The sequence below is a fragment of the Labeo rohita genome, chromosome 2, assembly GCF_022985175.1.
Source record: "Labeo rohita strain BAU-BD-2019 chromosome 2, IGBB_LRoh.1.0, whole genome shotgun sequence".
In the NCBI taxonomy this organism is placed as follows: domain Eukaryota; kingdom Metazoa; phylum Chordata; class Actinopteri; order Cypriniformes; family Cyprinidae; genus Labeo; species Labeo rohita.
Window position 1 is genome coordinate 14008607 of NC_066870.1, and position 21990 is coordinate 14030596.

General features: G+C 34.3%; 2 protein-coding genes across 3 annotated transcripts; one reads left to right on the forward strand and one right to left on the reverse strand.

Moving 5' to 3' along the window:
- Positions 1 to 1444: 1444 nt before the first annotated feature.
- On the forward strand, positions 1445 to 16091 carry abcd3b (ATP-binding cassette, sub-family D (ALD), member 3b). Of its 2 annotated transcripts, none has more exons than XM_051137353.1 (23): positions 1445 to 1753; positions 1933 to 1969; positions 2063 to 2161; positions 2276 to 2364; positions 2721 to 2790; positions 3104 to 3201; positions 4176 to 4299; positions 4397 to 4453; positions 4549 to 4691; positions 4782 to 4851; positions 4939 to 5008; positions 5712 to 5809; positions 6088 to 6179; positions 6325 to 6416; positions 9453 to 9522; positions 9683 to 9746; positions 9858 to 9935; positions 10025 to 10090; positions 10187 to 10276; positions 13362 to 13481; positions 14397 to 14501; positions 14731 to 14787; positions 14888 to 16091. In XM_051137353.1, the coding sequence occupies exons 1-23, from the start codon at positions 1647 to 1649 to the stop codon at positions 14963 to 14965; spliced, it is 1974 nt and encodes a 657-aa protein (XP_050993310.1). In that variant the 5' UTR covers positions 1445 to 1646; the 3' UTR covers positions 14966 to 16091. The 2 variants fall into 2 exon arrangements, with proteins under 2 accessions (XP_050993310.1, XP_050993317.1); XM_051137360.1 differs by having other exon boundaries at positions 2066 to 2161.
- Positions 16092 to 16911: 820 nt separating this feature from the next.
- Positions 16912 to 20267, reverse strand: f3b (coagulation factor IIIb). Its single transcript, XM_051137373.1, has 6 exons — positions 20067 to 20267; positions 19684 to 19807; positions 19328 to 19515; positions 19055 to 19230; positions 18804 to 18972; positions 16912 to 17426 (listed from the first exon to the last, which is right to left on the reverse strand). Exons 1-6 carry the CDS (start codon positions 20134 to 20136, stop codon positions 17296 to 17298), a joined length of 858 nt encoding a protein of 285 aa, XP_050993330.1. The 5' UTR covers positions 20137 to 20267; the 3' UTR covers positions 16912 to 17295.
- Positions 20268 to 21990: the final 1723 nt, after the last annotated feature.

Consider the following 21990-nt stretch of genomic DNA (forward strand, 5'->3'; position numbering starts at 1 on the left):
TCGAGTAAATATTTTAGGTAGTTCAGGTGAAAAAAAAAGGTTTGAAAATGCCTGCATCACATGTACAGTAAATAAGACATAATGTGAATTTGTGGATTTTAATGTGTTTGAAAGGCAAAAGCCTTCTAAAGATGTATTAATACATGGTTAAATAACTTACTGAGTGATAATTAAAATAAAAATGAATGTGCTCATTAGTAGTTAATGCAATCTTGAAACATTACTTAAACCTGAAATGATTTTTTGTAAATCCAGTGGTTAAATGCTGTGTAGTTACCCAACAAAATAAATGATCTTTGTATTAATGTCCACAAAACTGGAAGACTTTCTGCATCTATATATGTGGTATGCTATTTTAAATGAAAAACAGAGAGAATCAATAAATTATGAATAATTTGTTGCAGTTGTGTGAATAATATATAATCATGTAATCAATAAAAACGTAAGTTTGAATCGGACTGATAAGGTCTGATTCTGAGTATTTTATATAATTAAATCTAATTAAGTACTTAATTTTTGGAATCTGATTACGTAATACAGATTAATCCAGATTACATGTAATCAGTTACTACCCATCTCTCTCTCTCTCTCTCTCTCTCTCTCTTTATTGCATGTGTGTTTGTAAATATACAAATATACAATAAAGATATATATACATACAGATAGATAGATAGATAGATAGATAGATATAGAGTATTGTCACCATTTAACTTTAAAAAAGACAACAGTTAATGCAAAGCTGAAGCGAAATTACAAATTGCAAAATAAATAAATAAATAAACAAATAACACTGATAACTGTAGAATTTAAATTAAATTACACTACATATGATTTAATATAAAATTGTGGCCTTTCGAATAGAAAGAAAGCAAAATAATATCAGTAGGCCTGTAATTTAATAAACAAGACAGACAGGTGGAATCCACTGAAACCGAAAATGGGACATATAAAATCCTGATCAATGATTAATTTATCACGTTTATCACAACGAAAAAAAACAAAAAATAAAAATCATAATCAGCAAAAACGCATTTATAAGGGCTTTTTTTTTCAAATGGAGATTTATACATTATCTAAAAGATAAATAAATAAACTTTGTATGATTTGTTAGGCATTACAGCTACAACTATTTAATTATCTGGAATCTGAGGGTGCAAAAAAATATAAATATTAAGAAAATCGCCTTTAAAGTTGTCCAAATGAAGTTCTTAGCAATGCATATTATTAATCAAAAAATAAGCTTTGATATATTTACGGTATTAAAATTTACAAAATATCTGAACGGAACAAGTTCACTTAATCGTGATGATTTTTGGCATAAAAGAACAATTGATCATTTTAACCCATACAATGTAGTTTTATCTATTGCTACAAATATACCCGTGCTACTTATGACTGGTTTTGTGGTCCAGGGTCACATTTGTAGAAAGACTCTGCCGACACCTTGCGGCTGCACGTTTCACTACCGGTGTAATATATACATCCGTGTGCGTAATGTTTCTAAGGTGTGCTTATGTGTGCCTATGTGCATTTGTAGACGTATAGAAACTCCCCGTTAACAGACGTGCTTTGAAAAAACAGAAGGAAATCCACCGCGTGGGTCCTTCGTTGCCCGCCGTCGCTTCCTGATTGGTTTCATATTGAACATGGCGGCTGTTAGTAAGTATCTGACAGCCGGCAATTCCTCCATCGCAGGTGCTTTGCTCTTTGCCGTGTACGTATTAAAGCAAAGACTATCTTCGGGATCCAATGGGTAAGATAAATATTTTTTATACCTGTTGCCATTTATTTACCCGGCCGGTGTGCGGTATAACCTCTTCGACATTGAAATATCATTGAGATGGGACGCATTCATTTATTCAGACGTTAACGTGTTTCTGAAAATGAGTTATGTTGAAATGCCTTATGTCTTACTCCTGTGTTCACTTGTAGAGATAAAGGGGCATCAAAACCACTATTGGACAATGATGTAAGTATATTCCTTAGTCTAAATCTAAGTAAGAATTTGTAATAGTGTAAGATATGTATGTTTTTTTTTTTTTTTTTTTTTTTTTTTTTTCAGAAGGATAGAAAGACTGACAAGGCTGTGGTGGATAAGGTGTTTTTCAGGCGCATTTGTCATATAATAAAAATCCTGTTGCCACAGACCTTTTGCAAAGAGGTCAGTGTATGTTTCAACCTCTGTATATTTACTGTCATTTATTTCCACTGGCTATTTGATCTAGGTGAAATACAAACCAATTTGTGATTATTATTGGTTGTTTTCTCTCTCCAGTCAGGATATTTGCTTCTGATCGCTGTGATGCTCGTGGCCAGAACCTACTGTGACGTCTGGATGATACATAATGGGACCATGATTGAGAGGTATTCAAGATCACATTTACCACGTGCTGTAAGATCACAGTTTTTTTGTGCTGTGTGTACTTCTCAAGTAATTCCTTAACCTTTGTGGATGTTTTTATATGCAAATACATCATACGCATCTTATCTGATTTTTAATCATGATTATGAATGTTTATGTAAGTTACCAGGAGGGATCTTTTCCTATACCTGTTGTATTTGTAGTGGAGTGCATTTTTCAGTGGTACGATTTCCTCTGAGTGTCGTTGCCAGCAGAACATGCCAGATCACTTATATGCTGTCTTTCCTGTTTTTCTTGTACTGTGTGTAGACTACAAGCACAAAATGACTGTTTTTCAATGTGTGTGTGTGGTTTGCAGTGCAATTATTGGACGTTCGACAACCACTTTCAAAAGATACTTGGTCAACTTTATCACAGTCATGCCTTTTGTAAGTGGTCTAAACTTTGCACAGGGTTACTGTGTTATTTTACAGCTGACAAGGCGTTATCCATATATTTAATTTGATAATACAATGTCGCATTCTTAGTATTAAATAATAACAGGATCATAACATAGACCTTATAGGGATAATATGTTCTATGAAATGTTATTGAAATATATTTAGTATACTATAAACTGTAATTATGCATTATTTAAAGGTAATGTATTGGCATATTTTAGGAATGAAACATCTTTAACAGTGCACATTTCATACAAATTTATATAAAAGCCTATTTGTTTTGTGTTTTATGACACATCAGATATCTCTAGTGAATAACTTGTTAAAGCTGGGAATCAACGAACTGAAGCTGTGTTTCAGAGTGAGACTGACCAGTCACCTTTACAATGACTACTTGACGTAAGTTATGTTCATCAAATAATGCTTAAATTAAATAAAATGTTCATTTTTAGCAGAAGTAAGCTATTTTCTGTGAATGTGCAGTTTTTTCTGTGAATGTTAAGTTTCAGTTAACATTTTTCATTTAAAATGATTAGCTGTTATAAGTAATGACTATATGAATAACAAAGTGCAGTAAACAGTAAAACAGTAAAATTGCGCTACAATCCAGTGTGTTTATGATTACAATAAGAAATTCAATAATATGATAATAATATCATTTTGCAACATCAAGGAGAAAGGACTCTATGCATTTTTCTGTATTGCTTTATTGTATTTAAAATGTTTGAAGTAAACAAATGTTTCAAACAGATTAATATGCAAAAGAATTATAAATAACAGTAGGAAACACTTTACAATAATGTCTCATTGGTCAACGTTAGTTAATGCATTAACTAACATTAACTATGAGAAATAGCTACATTTGTTACAGAAGTTATGTTAACTTTAGTTAAAAAAATACAACTGATCTTAGTTGTTAGCTCATGTTCAGTAAATAGGATAATACCGTTTCAACTGTTAATTACTCACCCTCGTGTCGTTCCAAACCTGTAAGACCTTCGTTCATCTTCAGAACACAAGGTAAGATATTGTTGATGAAATCCACAAACTTTCTGATCCTGCATAGGTAGCAACACACCTAAAATGTTCATGGGCCAGAAAGGACATCATTAAAATAGTTCATGTGACATCACTGGTTCAACCATAATGTTATGAACCTACAAGAATACTTTTTGTGTGCAACATCATCAAAAATATCTGAATTTGTGTCCTGAAGATGAACGAAGGTCTTACGGGCTTGGGACAACATGAGTGTGAGTAATAACTGTAATTAATTATTTTTTAATGCTTTAAATTATGGTTAACGATTTGATCTTTACTAATTTAGTGATATCTACTGCACTGCTGTTTTACAACAACATATCTACCACTAGGGGGTTCACATACTATCAAATCGGCAACCTGGACAACCGTATTGCCAACCCAGACCAATTGATAACTCAAGATGTGGAGAAGTTTTGTAACAGTGTCGTGGACCTCTATTCCAATGTCAGCAAGGTAATGCAGAAAAAGTGAACAATTTCCTGTCATTCTTAATCGTGTATTAGGATGTCTTCAGTCTGAGCCTACTTGATTCTTTCCTCTTTTCCTGCAGCCTCTACTAGACATATTGATCTACATCTGCAAACTTAACACAGCCATTGGATCTCTTGTAAGTGTCTGTTTCAAAGAAACCATTGGCTAATTCAGCACCTCAGTCTCCAGTGTTAAAATGTTGCAAAGTAATATCTTCCTGCTCCTTTGTAGGGTCCTGCTAGTTTGCTGAGCTATCTGGTGTTCTCCGGTCTGCTCCTTACAAGGCTGCGCAGGCCAATTGGCAAGATGACCGTAACGGAGCAAAGGTATGAGGGGGAGTACAGATACGTCAACTCTCGCCTCATCACTAACAGGTATGTATAGGACTCCATCTCTTTGCCTGGCTGTTTGTCACCTTAGGTATTTTATAGAGGAAAGTGCATGATTTCTGCATATTGTTTCAGTGAGGAGATTGCATTCTACAATGGCAACAGGAGAGAAAAGCAAACTATTAATGGAACATTCCAGAAACTGGTGAGGAAAATAAAAATTGTTTGATTTCCATGAACTAATTCAGATGTAATGTTGGTGAAGGTTTCAATCAGACTTCTTGTTTTGAAGGTGGACCACTTGAGGCGCTTCATACACTTTCGTTTCTCAATGGGTGTCATGGACAGCATCATAGCCAAATGTAAGCAGATATGAACAACTACTGTAGATGGCAGCAGAATCCAGATTAAACTTTTAAACAGCCTCATTTGGTTCTAAACCCGTTCATCACTCATTCACCCATTAAAAGACCTTCGTTCATCTTTAGAACACAAAATAAGATATTTTTATTGAAATCTGAGAGCTTTTGGACCCTGCATAGACGGCAATGCAACTGACATGTTTAAGACCCAGAAAGGTAGTAAGTACATCATTAAAATAGTCCATGTGACATCAGTGAATCAACCTTAATTTTATGAAGCTACGAGAATACTTTTTGTGCGCAAAGAAAACAAAAACAACGACTTTATTTAACAATTTCTTCTCTTCCATGTTAGTCTTCGATGCACATTCACAACAGTGCCACAACGCATGCATGTGATGTTGCTGACGCAGGAACCAAGTTCATAAAATTAAGGTTGAATCACTGATGTCACATTGACTATTTTAACAGTGTCTTTACTACTTTTCTGGGCCTTGAACGTGTCGGTTGCATTGCTGTCTATGCAGGGTCAGAAAACTCAGATTTCATTAAAAATATCTTAATTTCTGAAGATGAACCAAGGTCTTACGGGTTTGGAACGACATGAGGGTGAGTAATCATTTAATCAGCATTTTTGGGTGAGCTGTATCTTTAAGATAAATATAAAAAAACTCCCTGTAAAAACATTTTTCTGATTCTCCAGACATAGCCTTGGTGGTGGGTTACCTGGTTATTAGCCGGCCATTCCTGGACCTCACAAACCAGCGGCATGCGAACAGCTCATACTCTGAGCGACTAGAAGTGAGTATGAATGAACACATATTTTATTATTTTAAGATAACCTCTTAAGGTTTTTTTTTTTAGGGTAGCAGTTTAAATGAAAATGAATGTAAATGACTTTCACTATACAGTGGTGATACGCTACTGTATGCAAATGACATAATCACTTACCTTTGTTCTTTCAGATTTAATAGTCATCACTGACTTTGTAATATTGCTTTATTGGGTCAGTAGGGATTTCCTTAGGTAAATGTTTGCAGAGAAAATAGAAGTTCTTCTGTGTTTGTTTTACGCTGCAGGACTATTACCAGAGTGGGCGGATGTTGATGAGTTTGGCGCAGGCCCTGGGAAGGATCGTCCTGGCAGGCAGAGAGATGACCAGATTGTCCGGGTGAGTGCTTTGCCTCGGGTTCATTCATTCTTTGCTTGTTCCTCTTGCCATCCATCATCTCTAGCCTTATCAGTGCTCACCTGCTGTGTGCTGTCATCTGCTTGAGTATATGTGTGTTTATCTGGGGTCTGAATCCATTTATTAGGTTCACTACGCGGATCACAGAAATTCAGGAAGTCCTTAAGGAGCTGAATTCAGGCAGATATGAACGGACCATGGTAACGCAGAGAATCAAAGGTCGGGACTATTGTGTGATATGTGTTTGTTTTGTTTTAAGCATATATTTGTGACGTAAGAGATTTCTTTATGAATGTATACTTGTACCATTTAATGTTTGGGATTTGTAAGTTTATGTTTTTAAAAGAAGCCTCTTATGTTCACCAAGGCTGCATGAAATTGATAAAAAATACAGTAAAAACTAATAATGTGAAATATTATTGCAATTTAAAATAACCGTTTTTTGTTTGAATATACAGGTGCATCTCAAACAGTTAAAATATCGTGAAAAAGTGAAACTTTCTTATATTCTAGATTCATTACAAGGAAAGTAAAACATTTCTAAAGTTTTTTTTTTTTTTTTTTAATTTTGATGATTAGAGCTTACAGTTAATGGAAGTCAAAAATCCAGTATCTCAAAATATTAGAATATTTACATTTGAGTTTCATTAAATGACCATTGCTACAGAACAATTTCCGGGTATCTCTTGTTCTTTGAAACTGCACTAATGGGGAAGACAGCTGACTTGGCAATGGTCCAGAAGACAATCATTGACACCCTCCACAAAAAGGGTAAGTCACAGAAGGTCATTACTGAAAGGGGTGGCTGTTTACAAAGTGCTGTACCAAAGCATATTAAATGCAAAGTTGACTGGAAGGAAGAAATTGGGTAGGAAAAGGTGCACAAGTAACAGGGATTGACCGCAAGCTTTAGAATACTGTCAAGCAAAGCTGATTCAAGCACTTGGGAGAGATTCACAAGGAGTGGAATGAAGCCAAAGTCAGTGTATCAGGAGTCACCACACTCAGACGTCTTCAGGAAAAGGACTTCCAAGCCACATCTGAAACAGAAAAACGTCAGAAGCATCTTACGTGGGCTAAGGAGAAAAAGAACTGGACTGTTGCTCAGTGGTCCAAAGTCCTCTTTTCAGATAAAAGAAAATTTTGCATTTCATGTTGAAATCATGATCCCAGAGTCTGGAGGAAGACTGGAGAGGCACAGAATCCAAGCTGCTTGAAGTCCAGTGTGAAGTTTCTGAAGTCATTAATGATTTGGGGTGCCGTGACGTCTGCTGGTGTTGGTCCATTGTGTTTTATCAAGTCCAAAGTCAATGCAGCCATCTACCAGGAGATTTTTGAGCACTTTATGCTTCGATCTGCTGACAAGTTTTATGGAGATGCTGATTTCCTTTTCCAGCAGGACTTTAGCACCTGCCCACAGTGCAAAAAACACTTCCAAGTGGTTTGCTGACCATGATATTACTGTGCTTTATTGGCCAGCCAACATGCCTGACCTGAACCCCATAGAGATCTATGGGATATTTTCAAGAGAAAGATGAGAAACAGTCAATCCAACAATATACAGACGATCTGAAGGCTCAATAGTGCCTCAGCAGTGCCCCATGCTGATCGCTTACTTTACTGATGCTGTAATTTGTGCTAGGAGCAAGAATTGAGTGCATAAATGAACATTTATTGTTGAACAAAAGTTCAAGTTCAAACTTGAACTTTACTGTTTTGTAAATCCGTTTTTTTGATTGATCTTAGGAAATATTCTAATATTTTGAGATGGTTACAAACAAAAAAAAGAACTTTCTCACGATATTGTAATTTTTTGAGATGCACCTGTATTTTAAAATGTAATTTATTCCTTTAATAGCAGAGCTTACGTTATTACTTCAATCTTCAGTGTCACATGATCCTTCAGAAATCATTCTATGATAAATATGCTGATTTGGTGCTCAAGGAAGATTTCTTCTTCTTATTATTATTGTTGTTAAAAACGGTTGTTCTGCCTAATGTTTTTGTGGACACTTACCTTTTTTCCAGGTCTTTGAATGGAACGTTAGAGCAGCAAAAGAGCAGCATTTACACTACTAGTCAAAAGTTTTTGAGTTATTTTTTATTTTTTTTTTTTTTTTTTTGAAGAAGAAGTCTCTTCTGCTCACCAAGCCAGCAGTTATTTGATCAAAGGTACAGCAAAAATAGTACAATTTGTAAAAGAAAATTTTACTATTTAAAATAACTGATATTTATATTTAAAATGTAATTTATTCCCATGATTTCAAAGCTGAATTTTTAGCATTAATACTCTCGTCACTTGATCCTTCAGATATAATTCTAATATTCTGATTTGTTTTATCTTCACTTTTGATCAATTTAAAGCATCCTTGTTAAATAAAGGATGCTTTATTTAAATAGTGCATCCAATAGTTTATAATATTACAAAAGCTTTTTATTTCAAACAAATGCTGATCTTTGGATCTTTCTATTTATGAAAGAATCTTGAATATATATATATATATATATATATATATATATATATATATACTCAACTGTTTCAAATACTGATAATAATAATAATAAAAATGTTTCTTGAACAGCAAATCAGCATATTAGAATGATTAGAAGGATCATTTGATACTGAAGACTGAAATAATGATGCTGAAAATCTAGCTTTAGCTTCACAGGAATAAATTACATTTTAAAATATACTCATATAGAAACCGCTTATTTTAAGTACTAATTTTTTTTTTTTAAATGTTACTGTTTTGCTGTACTTTGGATCAAATAAATGCAGGCTTGGTGAAGAATTCTTTAAAAAACATTCAAAATCTTACTGTGCAAAAACTTTTGGTAGTGTAAATGCTACTCTTCTGAACTTACTATTCATCAGAGAAACCTAAAAAAAACTAAACTCAGCTATTTTCAACAAAATAATAAATGTTTTTGAGCAACAAATCAGAATATTAGAATGATTTCTGAAGGATCATGTGACTGGAGTAATGATAAAAATTAAAAATTCAGCTTTGAAATCACAGGAACAAAACACATTTTAAAATATATTCAAATAGAAAACAGTTATTTTAAATAATGAAGATATTTCAGAATTTTACTGTTTTTGCTGTACTTTGGATCAAATAAATGCAGGCTTGGTGAGCAAACTTGTTTAAAAAAAGAAAGAAAATCTGAGTAACCCCAAACATTTGAATGGTAGTGAATCTTGCAAATTTACTAACTTCTTTCTTTCTTTCTTTCCTTCTTTCTTTTCCACAGATGATTCAGTAGAGAAAATCCCTCTTATCCCTGGGAGAGGTAAAATCATCATCGCAGACAATATTATCAAGTAAGTTAGGTACTACACACTAAATAAGCTTCTTAACATTTATGCATTCATGTAATCCTCAATGCCCAAGGCCTATTTGCTTTTTTCCAGCAGTAGACGTTGTGTCTAACCCAAGCATATCATCAGTGTTTCAAATTAAGCTGTATCCTTTCATCCACAGGTTTGAGCACATACCTTTAGCGACGCCCAATGGAGACATTCTCATCCGTGACTTGTCTTTTGAGGTTAATGCTCCATAAATAATATTTTCCTAGTCTAAACTTGTTATTTAGCTTGTAAAACAGGGGTTAGTCATCTAGGTTTTAGTAATCACCACCTTCCCTCCTTACATAAAGGTATCTTCTGGGACAAACGTGTTGGTCTGTGGGCCCAACGGCTGTGGAAAGAGTTCACTCTTCAGAGTGCTGGGAGAGGTTAGAGCTCTTCTTCAGTAGAAATATGTTTTTTAGAAACCTCAGTTGTGGGTTTGTTTGTTTTTCATAAGGTCTCTTTGCTTCCCCAGCTGTGGCCTCTGTGTGGAGGACAACTCACAAAACCAGAAAGAGGGAAACTCTTCTATGTTCCTCAGGTGCGCCTTTTCACATTGAAGTCTTTCATGGCAGCAGGTTAAATGTGACAATGTTCGACTGTATTTTAAAAGTTAATTTGTTTGTATTTTCTTCAGAGGCCCTATATGACACTTGGCTCCCTTAGAGATCAGGTGATTTATCCTGACACACATGAAGACCAAAAGAAGAAAGGAACATCTGATCGGGTGAGTTTCATAATCAAGTGGACAGGAAAATGTGTTATTTTATAAAGGGATAGTTCACTCAAAAATGAACCTATATTCGTCAAAACAGAAATGAAAATATTGGTCAAAAATCCACATACATAGAAAAAGGGAAGTTCAGTACTTGCTTGATGCAAAAGAATGGTGTTTTTTTTGCACGTCACACAAGTACGGTTCAACTTCAGTTGCCCACTCTGTTTATGTACAAATATTAAATTGTTTATATGTGAATAAAAGGCTAAATTAAAACTGTTTATCATATAAAATGATCATGTCTATTCTGAGGACTTGATTCATACACTTCCAGTCAAAAGTTTTTGAACAGTAAGATTTTTAATGTTTTAAAGAATTCTCTTCTGCTCACCAAGCCTGCATTTATTTAATTCTAAATCCAGCAAAATATTTTTTTTATTTAAAATAACTGCTTTCTATTTGAATATATTTTAAACTGTAATTTATTCATGTGATCAAAGCTACATTTTCAGCATCATTACTCCAGTCTTCAGTCTCACATGATCAGAAATCATCCTTCAGAAATCATTCTAATATGATTTGCTTTTCAAGAAACATTTATTATTACACCAGCCCTCCAGGACTGAGTTTGGGCACCCCTGGTCTAAATACACATATCCGATTCCCCTATGAACTCCCAATGCAAGGACAACATGTTTGCCCATAAAGATAGCATTAATGCCAGCGTGCTGTCTGCCATAGATAAAAAAAATAGCACATTCAGGAGCTGGTTTTCGACCGTTGCCTCGTGAATTTTATAAGTACAACAGCTTCGCTACTAAAACCTACATTATACAGTTGAGGTCAAAAGTTTACATCCCCCTTTCGGAATCTGCAAAATGTTAATTATTTTACCAAATTAGGAGGGATCATACAAAATGCATGTTATTGTTTATTTAGTACTGACCTGAGTAAGATATATCACATAAAAGATGTTTACATATAATCCACAAGAGAAAATAATAGTTGAATTTATAAAAAAAAAAAAAGACACTGTTCAAAAGTTTACATCCCCTTGATTCTTAATACTTTGTTGTTACCTGAATGATCCACAGCTGTGTTTTTTTGTTTAGTGATAGTTGTTCATGAGTCCCTTTTTTGTCCTGAACAGTTAAACTGCCTGCCATGTTTTCAGAAAAATCCTTCAGGTCCCACAAATTCTTTGGTTTTTCAGCATTTTTGTGTATTTGGACCCTTTTTCTATGATGACTGCATGACAGAAGGGTCAAACGCTCACTGATGCTCTAGAAGAAAACGATGAAAAAAGATGCATTAAGAGCTGGGGGTGAAAACTTTTGAACAGAATGGAGATGTGTACATTTTTCTTATTTTGTCTAAATATCATATTTTTTCATTTAGTACTGCCCTACAGAGGGGACAGAAGATACTTACATGTTTCCCAGAAGACAAAATAAGTTTAATTTACCCTGATCTTCAAATTCATCTTCAAATTAATGTTTTTTTTTCCTTCTGGAGCATCAGTGAGCGTTTGAACCTTCTCTGATAGTTGCATATGAGTCCCTCAGTTGCCCTCAGTGTGAAAAGATGGAGTTTAAAATCATACAGTCATTGTTGGAAAGGGTTTAAATACAGAAAAATTGTGCACAGTAAAGCGACCACTGACAATCATTTTGTGCAGGAATTAATGTAAACACAGAAATCAGTACCAGTCATGTGTAAAGTAAATGTAAACAGGTGGGCCAAAAAATCAGATATGGTCGAAAGATTAAATCTGTGAATTAAAACTTGCAGTGTAAATGCTGCCATTGACATTCTACTATATGTGACCCTGGACCACAAAACCAATCTTAAGTCGCTGGGGTATATTTGTAGCAATAGACAAAAATACATTGTATGGGTCAAAATTGATTTTTCTTTTATGCCAAAAATCATTAGGAAATTAAATAAAGATCATGTCTATGAAGGTATTTTGTAAAATTCCTACTGTAGTTATATCAAAACTTAATTTCTGATTAGTAATATGCAATATTAAGAACTTAAAGGAGAAGTCCATTTCCAGAACAACAATTTACAAATAATGTACTCACCCCCTTTACATTCACGATGTTCACGTCTTTCTTTCTTCAGTCGGAAAAAAAAAATATGTTTTTTGAGGAAAACATTTCAGCATTTTTCTCCATATAATGGACTGATATGGTGCCCCGATTTTGAACTTCCAAAATGCAGTTTAAATGCAGCTTCAAACGCTCCAAACGCTCATCTTGTCTTACTTTGCCTGGACTGTTTTTGTTCTGGTTCATGACAGATAGGGTATGTCTCAAAACTCCCATCTCATGTTTTCCCTCAACTTCAAAATTGCCCTATATCGCTGTTTTACCATTTTTGTTAAGGGTGTTTGATCTTCTTTGCATGTTCACTTTGCAAAAACTGTGTCAGTACTTCTGCAGTGATGTAGGATGATTTTGAAATGATTTTAGATTATGAGGGAGAAAATATGATGGGAGTTTTTCGACAGACACTAACTGTCTTGTGTCAGAATACACAGAGTTCAGGGAAAGAAAGGCAAGACAAGCGTTTGAAATTAAAAAGTATTTAAATTGTATTTTTTTAAATGAAAATAACCGATCGTTTTGCTAGATAGATTTACAACCGCATTTGGGATCATTTGAAGCTGCATTTAAACTGCTTTTTGGAAGTTCAAAATCGGGGCACCATATCATGACTGAAGAAAGAAAGACATGAACATTTTGGATGACAAGGGGGTGAGTACATTATATGTGAATCTTTGTTTTGGAAGTGGACTTCTCCTTTAATTTGGACAACTTTAAAAGCGATTTTTCTCAATATTTAGATTTTTTTTTTTTGACACCCCTCAGATTTCAGATTTTCAAATAGTTAGCCAAATATTGTCCTATCATAACAAACCATACATCAATGGAAAGCTATTTTTCAGCATTCATGTGATGTATAAATTTCAATTTCAAAAAATGACCCTTATGATTGGTTTTGTAGTCCAGGGTCACAAATGTGTCTTTTATGTTTCACAGAAGTACTGTCACTTAAAGAAATGTGCTTACATTATACTTGTGGTCAGGTGCTGAAAGAATATCTGGACAATGTCCAGCTAGGACATATCCTGGAGAGAGAGGGCAGCTGGGACAGTGTGCAGGACTGGATGGACGTCCTCAGTGGAGGAGAAAAGCAGAGGATGGCTGTAAGCTCTGATCTTTGCATTTTTTAATCATTCTTTATTTAAAGGGGTCATCGGATGCAAAGTTCACTTTTACATGTTGCTTGAACATTAATGTGTGTTGGCAGTGTATGTACAAATCTGCCCTATAATGATAAAAATATATGCAGTGGTATTTAATTAATATGTAAAAATAATATCCCCTTTTTCAAATCGAGCCGTTCTCAGATGCCTGTCGGTGTGGCGTCACACCCACAGAGGCCGCTCCCACGATAGATGATTGACATGAGCGTCTTACCTCAGACCCGCCCTAAATCAGCTGTAACAGTCCGATCTCCATTGTTTCGATGCCAGAGCGGGGATGTAAGTTAGACAAGAATATCTCTGATTGAGGTGTTGTGTTGCTGGATGTAATAATGAACATAGTGGTTATCACTTACTTCCGACATCTGAGCCGCTGAAGATGCAGTGGATTATGTTTGTTTGTGAAAGGAATGCGCCTCCCGATTTACATATATCCGCCTATGTTCACACAAATAATTCGTCATCCAGCTTCACCTACAGCAGAAGTGAGTACAAGGTTTTTTTTTTTATTAATCGTGGCTAAACGGGCTAAATGTGGCTATAGTAAACAGGCTCATCACTCCACAGAGAGTAGAGAGGGGCGGGACCAGCAGAGCTCATTTGCATTTAAAGGAACAATCCCTCAGAATGGGATGATTTTTGCAGAGCTCATTTCGACGAAGCAAAAAGGGTGTTGTTTTACCCCACCACTGATAATTTTTAACCAAAGTATATTATAGACTTTTCATCAAGACCCTAAAGAATCATATCAACTTGTGGAAAATGGGCATCCGATGACCCCTTTAAAGTGAGACAGATATGAATGTGGTTTGTATAAGAGCAGAGCAGATCAGATCTCTTTATTGAATTGCACAGATGGCTCGTCTCTTTTACCACAAGCCCCAGTTTGCTATTCTGGACGAGTGCACCAGTGCTGTGAGCGTGGATGTGGAGGACTTCATCTACAGCCACTGTCGAAAGGTATTCAGATGTCATGATCTTATTTACAAAGAATGCAAAAAAATGTTAGTGTGAAAGAAGAAGAACTGAAGAACATACAGCTAGAGAAGTTGCAACAGGTGCTCACCCCACCATGCTCGTTTTCTGTCAAAAGTGAAGAGTCAGGAATGTGTTTGTTGCTCCTGTGGGAGATCCCTTCAGAAATATGTCTCCCTTAGCTCAGCTGGAATCATCTGTTTCCTCCTTTCAGGTTGGCATCACGCTGTTCACAGTCTCCCACAGGAAATCACTATGGAAGCACCACGAGGTATAACTTTGCCCTTGTGTTTCATCATACAGTTTGCAGAATTCTTTAGAAAACCTTAAGTTGTTTGAAAGTTTGAAAACTCTGTTTCTCTATACTACAGTATTACTTGCACATGGATGGAAGAGGAAACTATGAGTTTAAACCCATCACGAAGGAAACGGTGGAGTTTGGATCATAATAATGACACTGGGCGTTTGTGCATATAATTCGTAATGTTATTGTAAATTAAACTGAAAGAAATTCACAGTCATGAATGAGGTCTGTTGGTACTAAATGTGGATCTGAAGCAATATTATTCTGTATCTAATGATTCGTAACTCTTTATATTATAAGATGTTGTTGAAGCATAACAGCTTTTCTTCATTTGAGGGAAAGGATTGTAACTCTGTGGATAAATATCTCTCAGGGAGAGGTTACTGTGCATTATCTAAAAAGATTTTTGTAAGGAATAAAATTGGGTTTGAAAACCCTTTTTAAAAATCAAGCATTTGTAATATAAAAGTTGTAATACCTGTTTTGAAACTGGAACTGTCACTGGCTTATGTTGTTGTCTGTAATATACTGTTGCATGTCACTGGTACAAATAATGATATGGTAACTGCATTATTTAAGTGTAATGAGCTGTCTTTATGAATTTTAATTTTGTAAGATGTAATGAAGCCTATTAATATATGTTTAAGAACCTACTGGATACATTGTGCCTTACAGACCTATTTCAATAATTTTAATGAATTATAGAACATATAATGAAATTATCTTGTGTGGTATTATTTAAAAGCAATTTTGTTTTTTACTTTAGTTATTTATTTTAATTTTAGACTTCTTTTGAGACTTTTTTGAGGCTTTTTTCTTTTTAATTAGGATAGGTTACCACTTTGGAAGGCTTCTGTTTTGACATCCACACAGGTACACTACCAGTCAAAAGTTTGTGAACAGTAAGATTTTTTATGTCTTTTCTGATCACCAAGCCTGCATTTATTTGATCAGAAATACAGCAAAAACATACAATTTTGAAATATTTTTACTATGTAAAATGTGTTTTCTATATCATCTTATATTTTAAAATGTAATTTATTCCTGTAATTTCAAAGCTGATTTTTTTGCATCATCACTCCAGTTACTGATTATTCAGAAATCATTCTAATATTCTGATTTGCTGCTCAAAAACATTTTTTTTTTTTTGTTGAAAACAGCAGAGTACAATTCTTTCAGGTTTCTTTGATGAATATAAAATTCAAAAGAACATCATTTATCTGAAATAGAAATCTTCATTTAAATGTCTTTACCATGACTTTTGATCAATTTGAAGCATCCTTGCTAAATAAACGTATTGTTTTTTTATAATTTCTTTTCCCAAATGTTACAAAAGCTTTTCATTTCAGAGAAATGCTGAACTTTGGATCTTTCTATTCATCAAAGAATCTTGAAAAAAAAAAAAAAAAAAAAAAAAGTACTCAACTGTTTAAATATTGATTAAAAAAATGTTTCTTAAACAGCAAATCAGCATATTAGAATGATTGAAGGATCACGTGACACTGAAGACTGGAGTAATGATGCTGAAAATTTAGCTTTGATCAAAGAATTTAATTACATTTTAAAATATAGTCAAACAGAAAAAAGTTATTTTAAATAGCAAAAACATTTCACAATATTACTGCGTTTGCTGTATTTTGAATCAAATAAATGCAGGTGAGCCTTTTTTTTAAACACTAAAAATCTTACTGTTGAAAAACTTTCGACTGGTAGTGTATGCACAACTGTTTGCATTTTAGTTGATATCTTGTTTTAAGTCAAGGTTTAAGCTTTGAGCTGAAAAAGACATGCCTTTTACATCTTTAGCTTACCACAAGGGTGGGCTACTGAGTTGAGAATGCAACGTTACGGAGTGTCTCTGTTCCTTTAAATTCAGATTGTTGCACAATGCTTTCTCAGCCATTAGGGGTTTTTGTTTAAAAATGGAAAAAAAAAAAAAAAAAAAAAGGAATTACTGCCTCAGAAAACCACATTCTTCCTCGTTTTTGATTGTGCAAGTTCTTTTACGCATTACAAAGCATAAGTCAATAAACGCATCAAATCCTAAAGTTTAGATTTGGTTCCTCTTAAAAAGAAAGAGAAAAAAAAAAATATTGACAAGTATAATTTATTTGATCTAGTGAAGCTCCTAGAAATATCACTTATATTTAAAAAAAATACAGATTTATAAACATTAAATACTTTTCTACTAGATATAAAATTGTATAGACAAAGCAGCTAATACATATGTATTTCTGAACATAATAATAAATAAGACAATTTAATAAACAAATACGGTTTCATTCATCTATGTCAAAAAAAATAAAAGCAAATATGTATAACATATCGTGTAGTGTTAGTGTTTCATAGAAACAAGTCCAGTGCTGCACCGCAGACACACACCTGTCCCGCTCAACGCAAAAACGGTTACAGTCCAGCTGTATGTCCCGTTCTGAGCACAAGTAGCAGAAATGTTGTATTCCTTTATGCCAGAGTCTAGACTATGGTTTCCTTGGAAATCGTTTTTCTTCGTGCTCGTTTACAGCAAACCACAATCAGAACGATTACAGCAATTAGTAAAGCCAGTATAATGAGGGCTGCTCCTCCAATCACAGCCAGTCCATACTCTGTGGAGAAGAAAGAGGAATATTAAATGATGTTTTTACGAAACAGTCTATAATTCATTTTAATGCATGCTACTTAATGAAATTTAGTTTGGTAGTATATTGGTATGCAATTTAAAAATAACGAACTTGTCAAAATGACTTTGGCCATTTTAAATTCACATTTGACACAGCATTTAAGTTAATGCACAGTTCAAATCCTGCTCAAATAACAGCTCGCTGCTACTTTGTATGGAAGATAAATTATGAGAGCGTCCACATTAAAGATTTTATTTTATTTTGCTTTTTGGCAAAGAAATATTTTAGCAATGTTTTATAGAATTTAATAAAACGTTCAATTTATTTACTCTTACTCTTTTATATATAACAAAAGTTTCAATTTAATGACTCACAAAACTATGCATTAAAAACGTTTTTGAATATCATATATATATATATATATATATAAATTAATAGATAAAGCATTATTGACCCTGAAATACTGAATTTAGAATCAGTTGAAAAAACATTCAAACTCTTTAAATCATTTTTTTTAAATAATAGTTTTTAAATATTTAAATTGTAATGTTTCTGTTTTAACACATCTATTTTTTATTTTTTAAAGTATTTTTTAACAAATTAATAGATTATATAATAGGAATTGATGCTGAAATATAGCGTGTTTGAATCCAGTTTTTTTTTTTTTTTTTGTGAAATCTAGCGTTGCAAGTTTGTAATCTTTTGGCAAAACTGAGTTTTATTCAATTAAAAAAAAAAAAGAAATTCCAACTGGGTTTTTTTTTCTTTCATTTTTTTTGGTTAAATCTAGCTTTATGTGTGGCAAGTTCAAATTTTTTTTGCCAAAACTAATTTTCATACAATTTAAAAATGGTGGGTCCAGGTGGGTTGTTTTTCTGTCTTTCTTTCCTTCTTAAATCTAGCTGTGGCAAGTTCATAAAACTAACTTTTATACAATTTAACTTTTATACAATTTAACAAAACTTTCAATATATCAAATAATAGATTATGTAACAGAAAATTGATACTGAAATATAGCTTGTTTGAAAACTCAGAAACCGAGGTTTTCCACACAACTGAATGGAGCCTTTTCAGCACAGCTGTCAGCTCTGGTCAGTGTGAGTAATGGCAGTGTGTGTCATCCTCCCTCCTCTCCTCTCCTCTCCTCTCCTCTATTAACTGACCCTGCTCTGGCCTCTTCATGCTTAACAACCTTCCTGTTTTCCATAACACTGCAATTCTATACAGCTAAATCTTTGAGCAAAAGTTGAATCACTTGGAATACTTGGATACTCCTGTGCCACCTTCCTCAGTCTCGAAAATGGGTGTAACACCCTAATTAATGTCAAAAGTAAGCTGTCAAGGATTACATAATAATCTTACCCTCAAACACGCTGATGTATTTCTGCGGTGAACACTTGGGAAGACTCCATTTGCCGAGCCTCTTGTCTCCCTTACGAGAAGGGATGTATGCCGCCACTCTGAAGCAGTAACTCTGACCCTCATCTAGATTGTTAAACTCGGCTTTGCTCTCATCCACAATCAGCGATTTCTAAAAACAAACCAACATGTGAGAACTGCAATTCAGAGGGCATTTAAATAAACACATGGCATGTAAACGTGCTCATACTCACTTTCCCTGTACTTCCAGCCTTGTTGTATTCAATCTGATACTTGAGATTTTTCTTAAAGACGTCACGGATGTTCAGAGACCTGCCATCTTTGTGCAGAGCAGTGATGGGGTCACTTATGGTCAGCACAATCTTCTTGCTCTCATTCTCAAACTTAAACGCAGGTCTTCCAATTAAAGCTACAGGAAAAAAAAAAATAAATAAATAAAGCAACTGCTTTAAAATAAAATCGGCTGAATTTTGTCTGAAGTTGAGAATGCAGGGTTGGACACTCACTGTCGTTATAAGGACAGAACGTCTTTGATCTGGCGAATGGAGGATCCACATAGTCAGATGTCCCATGTGAAGACTCTGAGAGAATGTCAGCGGTATAAACCCCCTTTAGGTCCAGTTCATTAGTCAAGTCACATTCAGTCTCAGTGCTTCTAATGCAGTGAGGGTTTCTCTGTTTGTCCTTACCAACTCTGCAGAAAAAAAAAAAATCATTGGTTGGTTGTTTGGTTAGAATCACACTTTAGGGTTTCAATCAATACATATTTACTTCATGGTGAATTTTAAAAATCACAAAATGTTAATATAAACAATACAGAGAAAGACCAAAGCATGTTTAAATGAGATATTTGAGTACTTGCCTTGAGAATTCAACTGTATATGTGTAGTTGACAGGTTTAGGTCCCCACACCAAGATTGTTTTGAAATTGTAAGATGACCATGAGACGTTTGTTGCTTTAGTAAGCCTTCTCTCTTTTAATGATGCTAAATAGGACACAGGACATATTCAGTCAAACCAATACAGTATGAAACATCATGTAACTGTTAGATTTCATGGCTTCCATTACGACCCAACCTTGAAACTAACTTACATCCAAAGTTCACATTGTTAGACTACACTGTGCCATGTCACTATAGTACTGTACTGTACTGTACTATAGTATACTATACACTACAACACTATGAGTAAACAACATTTAGATTAGTTTACCGTTTTTTGATTAAAAAAAAAATAAAATCTTACCTGGGGATCCGTTTACGAGCGTAAGCCAGACAAGAAAAAGTGCCGAAAACATTACAGTCTTGGTTTCCATCGTTTGTGATATTAAAAAATCCTGTTTAGGCGTCAAATATTTAATCTAACTTATTCCTCTGAGAAGTGTTTGTCAATTAAATCTTCCAGCGGCAACCCGAATTTATAGTGTGTGTGAGAGCTTTCGCGCTGCCAACCCCAGAGAAGACTCGTCATAAGTCATGAATGGCGCCCCGCCCCTTTCTTAAATTCGGAGTTTTGTCACTGGCTGGGCATCCACCATACCGCGCACCTTATGACCATATATGGTTATCCGGATACCGGTTTAATGCAGAGAATCCGCAAATCCAAGCACGTACTTTAGAACATTTGACAATCTTGCTTGTAGTTTTTGCAATGCCATCATGTTATTTTGTCATTAAACATTATTGATGTTGTTTAAACTGCTTTTAGTCTGTACTGTGCAGGTGAATTAAGATTAGACTAGTCTATATAACCTATTAACTAGCCTATCAATCACCCAATCTAAATAATAATAAGAATAATATTATATATATATATATATATATATATGTGTGTGTGTGTGTGTGTGTGTGTGTGTACTTGTTTTTGCTACATTGTGGGGACCAAATGTCCCCACAAGGATAGTAAAACCTGAAATTTTTGACCGGCATGCGGTCCCCACAATGTTAAAAAATGATTAAAAATAGTAAATGATGTTTATCTGAAAGTGTAACGATGCAAAGATGTTTTCTGTGAGGGCTAGGTTTAGGGTTAGGGTTGGGTTAGGGGATAGACAATATCGTTTGGTCAGTATAAAATCTATAGAAGTCTATGAAAAGTCCCCACAATTCACAAAAACAAACGTGTGTGTGTGTGTGTTGAAAACAGCTGAGTAGAATTTTTACAGGTTTCTTTGATGAATAGAAAGTTCAGAAGAACAGCACTGATCTGAAACAGAAATCTTTTGTAACATAAATGTCTTTATCATCACTTTTGAGTAATTTAAATCATCCTTGCTAAATAAAGTAAGTAAAAAATAAAATAAAATAAAGCAAATGAAAATAATAATAATTATAGTGAGGCCAAGCTTTTGAAAGGTATATTGTATGTTGCAAAGTCTTTTCTTTTTATATAAATGCTTATCTTTGGGTCTTTCTATTCATCAAAGAATCCTGAAAATTGTACTCAACTTCAAATTGAAAGTAGTTCTTTTAAATGGTAAAATATTTCACAATATTACTGCTTTTGTTGTATTTTATATCAAATAAACGCAGGCTGGGTGAGCAGAAGAGAATTCTTTAGAAAAAAAAAATTTGACTGGTACTGTATCTGCACTATGCAGAGAATCATTATTTCCCGTTCGAAGTTTCCATGGATATACAAAAAAAGCTTTACCTTCAGTCAAATGTTCCACTCGTGTGTGCCATCTTGTGGGGAGGATTCACTCATTAGTAACTCTGTGGCAAAGAAAATCATACCAGCCGAGAATGATTTGTGTAACCACAGTTCTGTACTCTGTTTGTTCATGTGAGTCTCTAACTTGGGCTCATTATGAGCAAACAAATTCATGATATTGGAAACTCATATACCTATGGTATACACACAGGCACTCCTTCTAGTTACCCCCGACAAATATTTATTTTTGTGTCAAGCCTGTCACTTGAATTTACAAGACTTAGGGCAAAATATTTGAAGGTGGCCCTTTTCTTCCTTCATGAGAGGCCTTGTCGGACCACCTGACTGCCAGGAAAACGTACTTATCTGTATCTTGGCTGTACTTAATGAATCAGATTCCAAAATGGGTATTAGGTGAATCTCCTTTTCAAAGTATATCCTTTTAAAGATAAGATAAGGAGATGAAAATGACTGTGATTTGATGGAAATTCTTGCGGATAATTTGTCAGATTTAAAT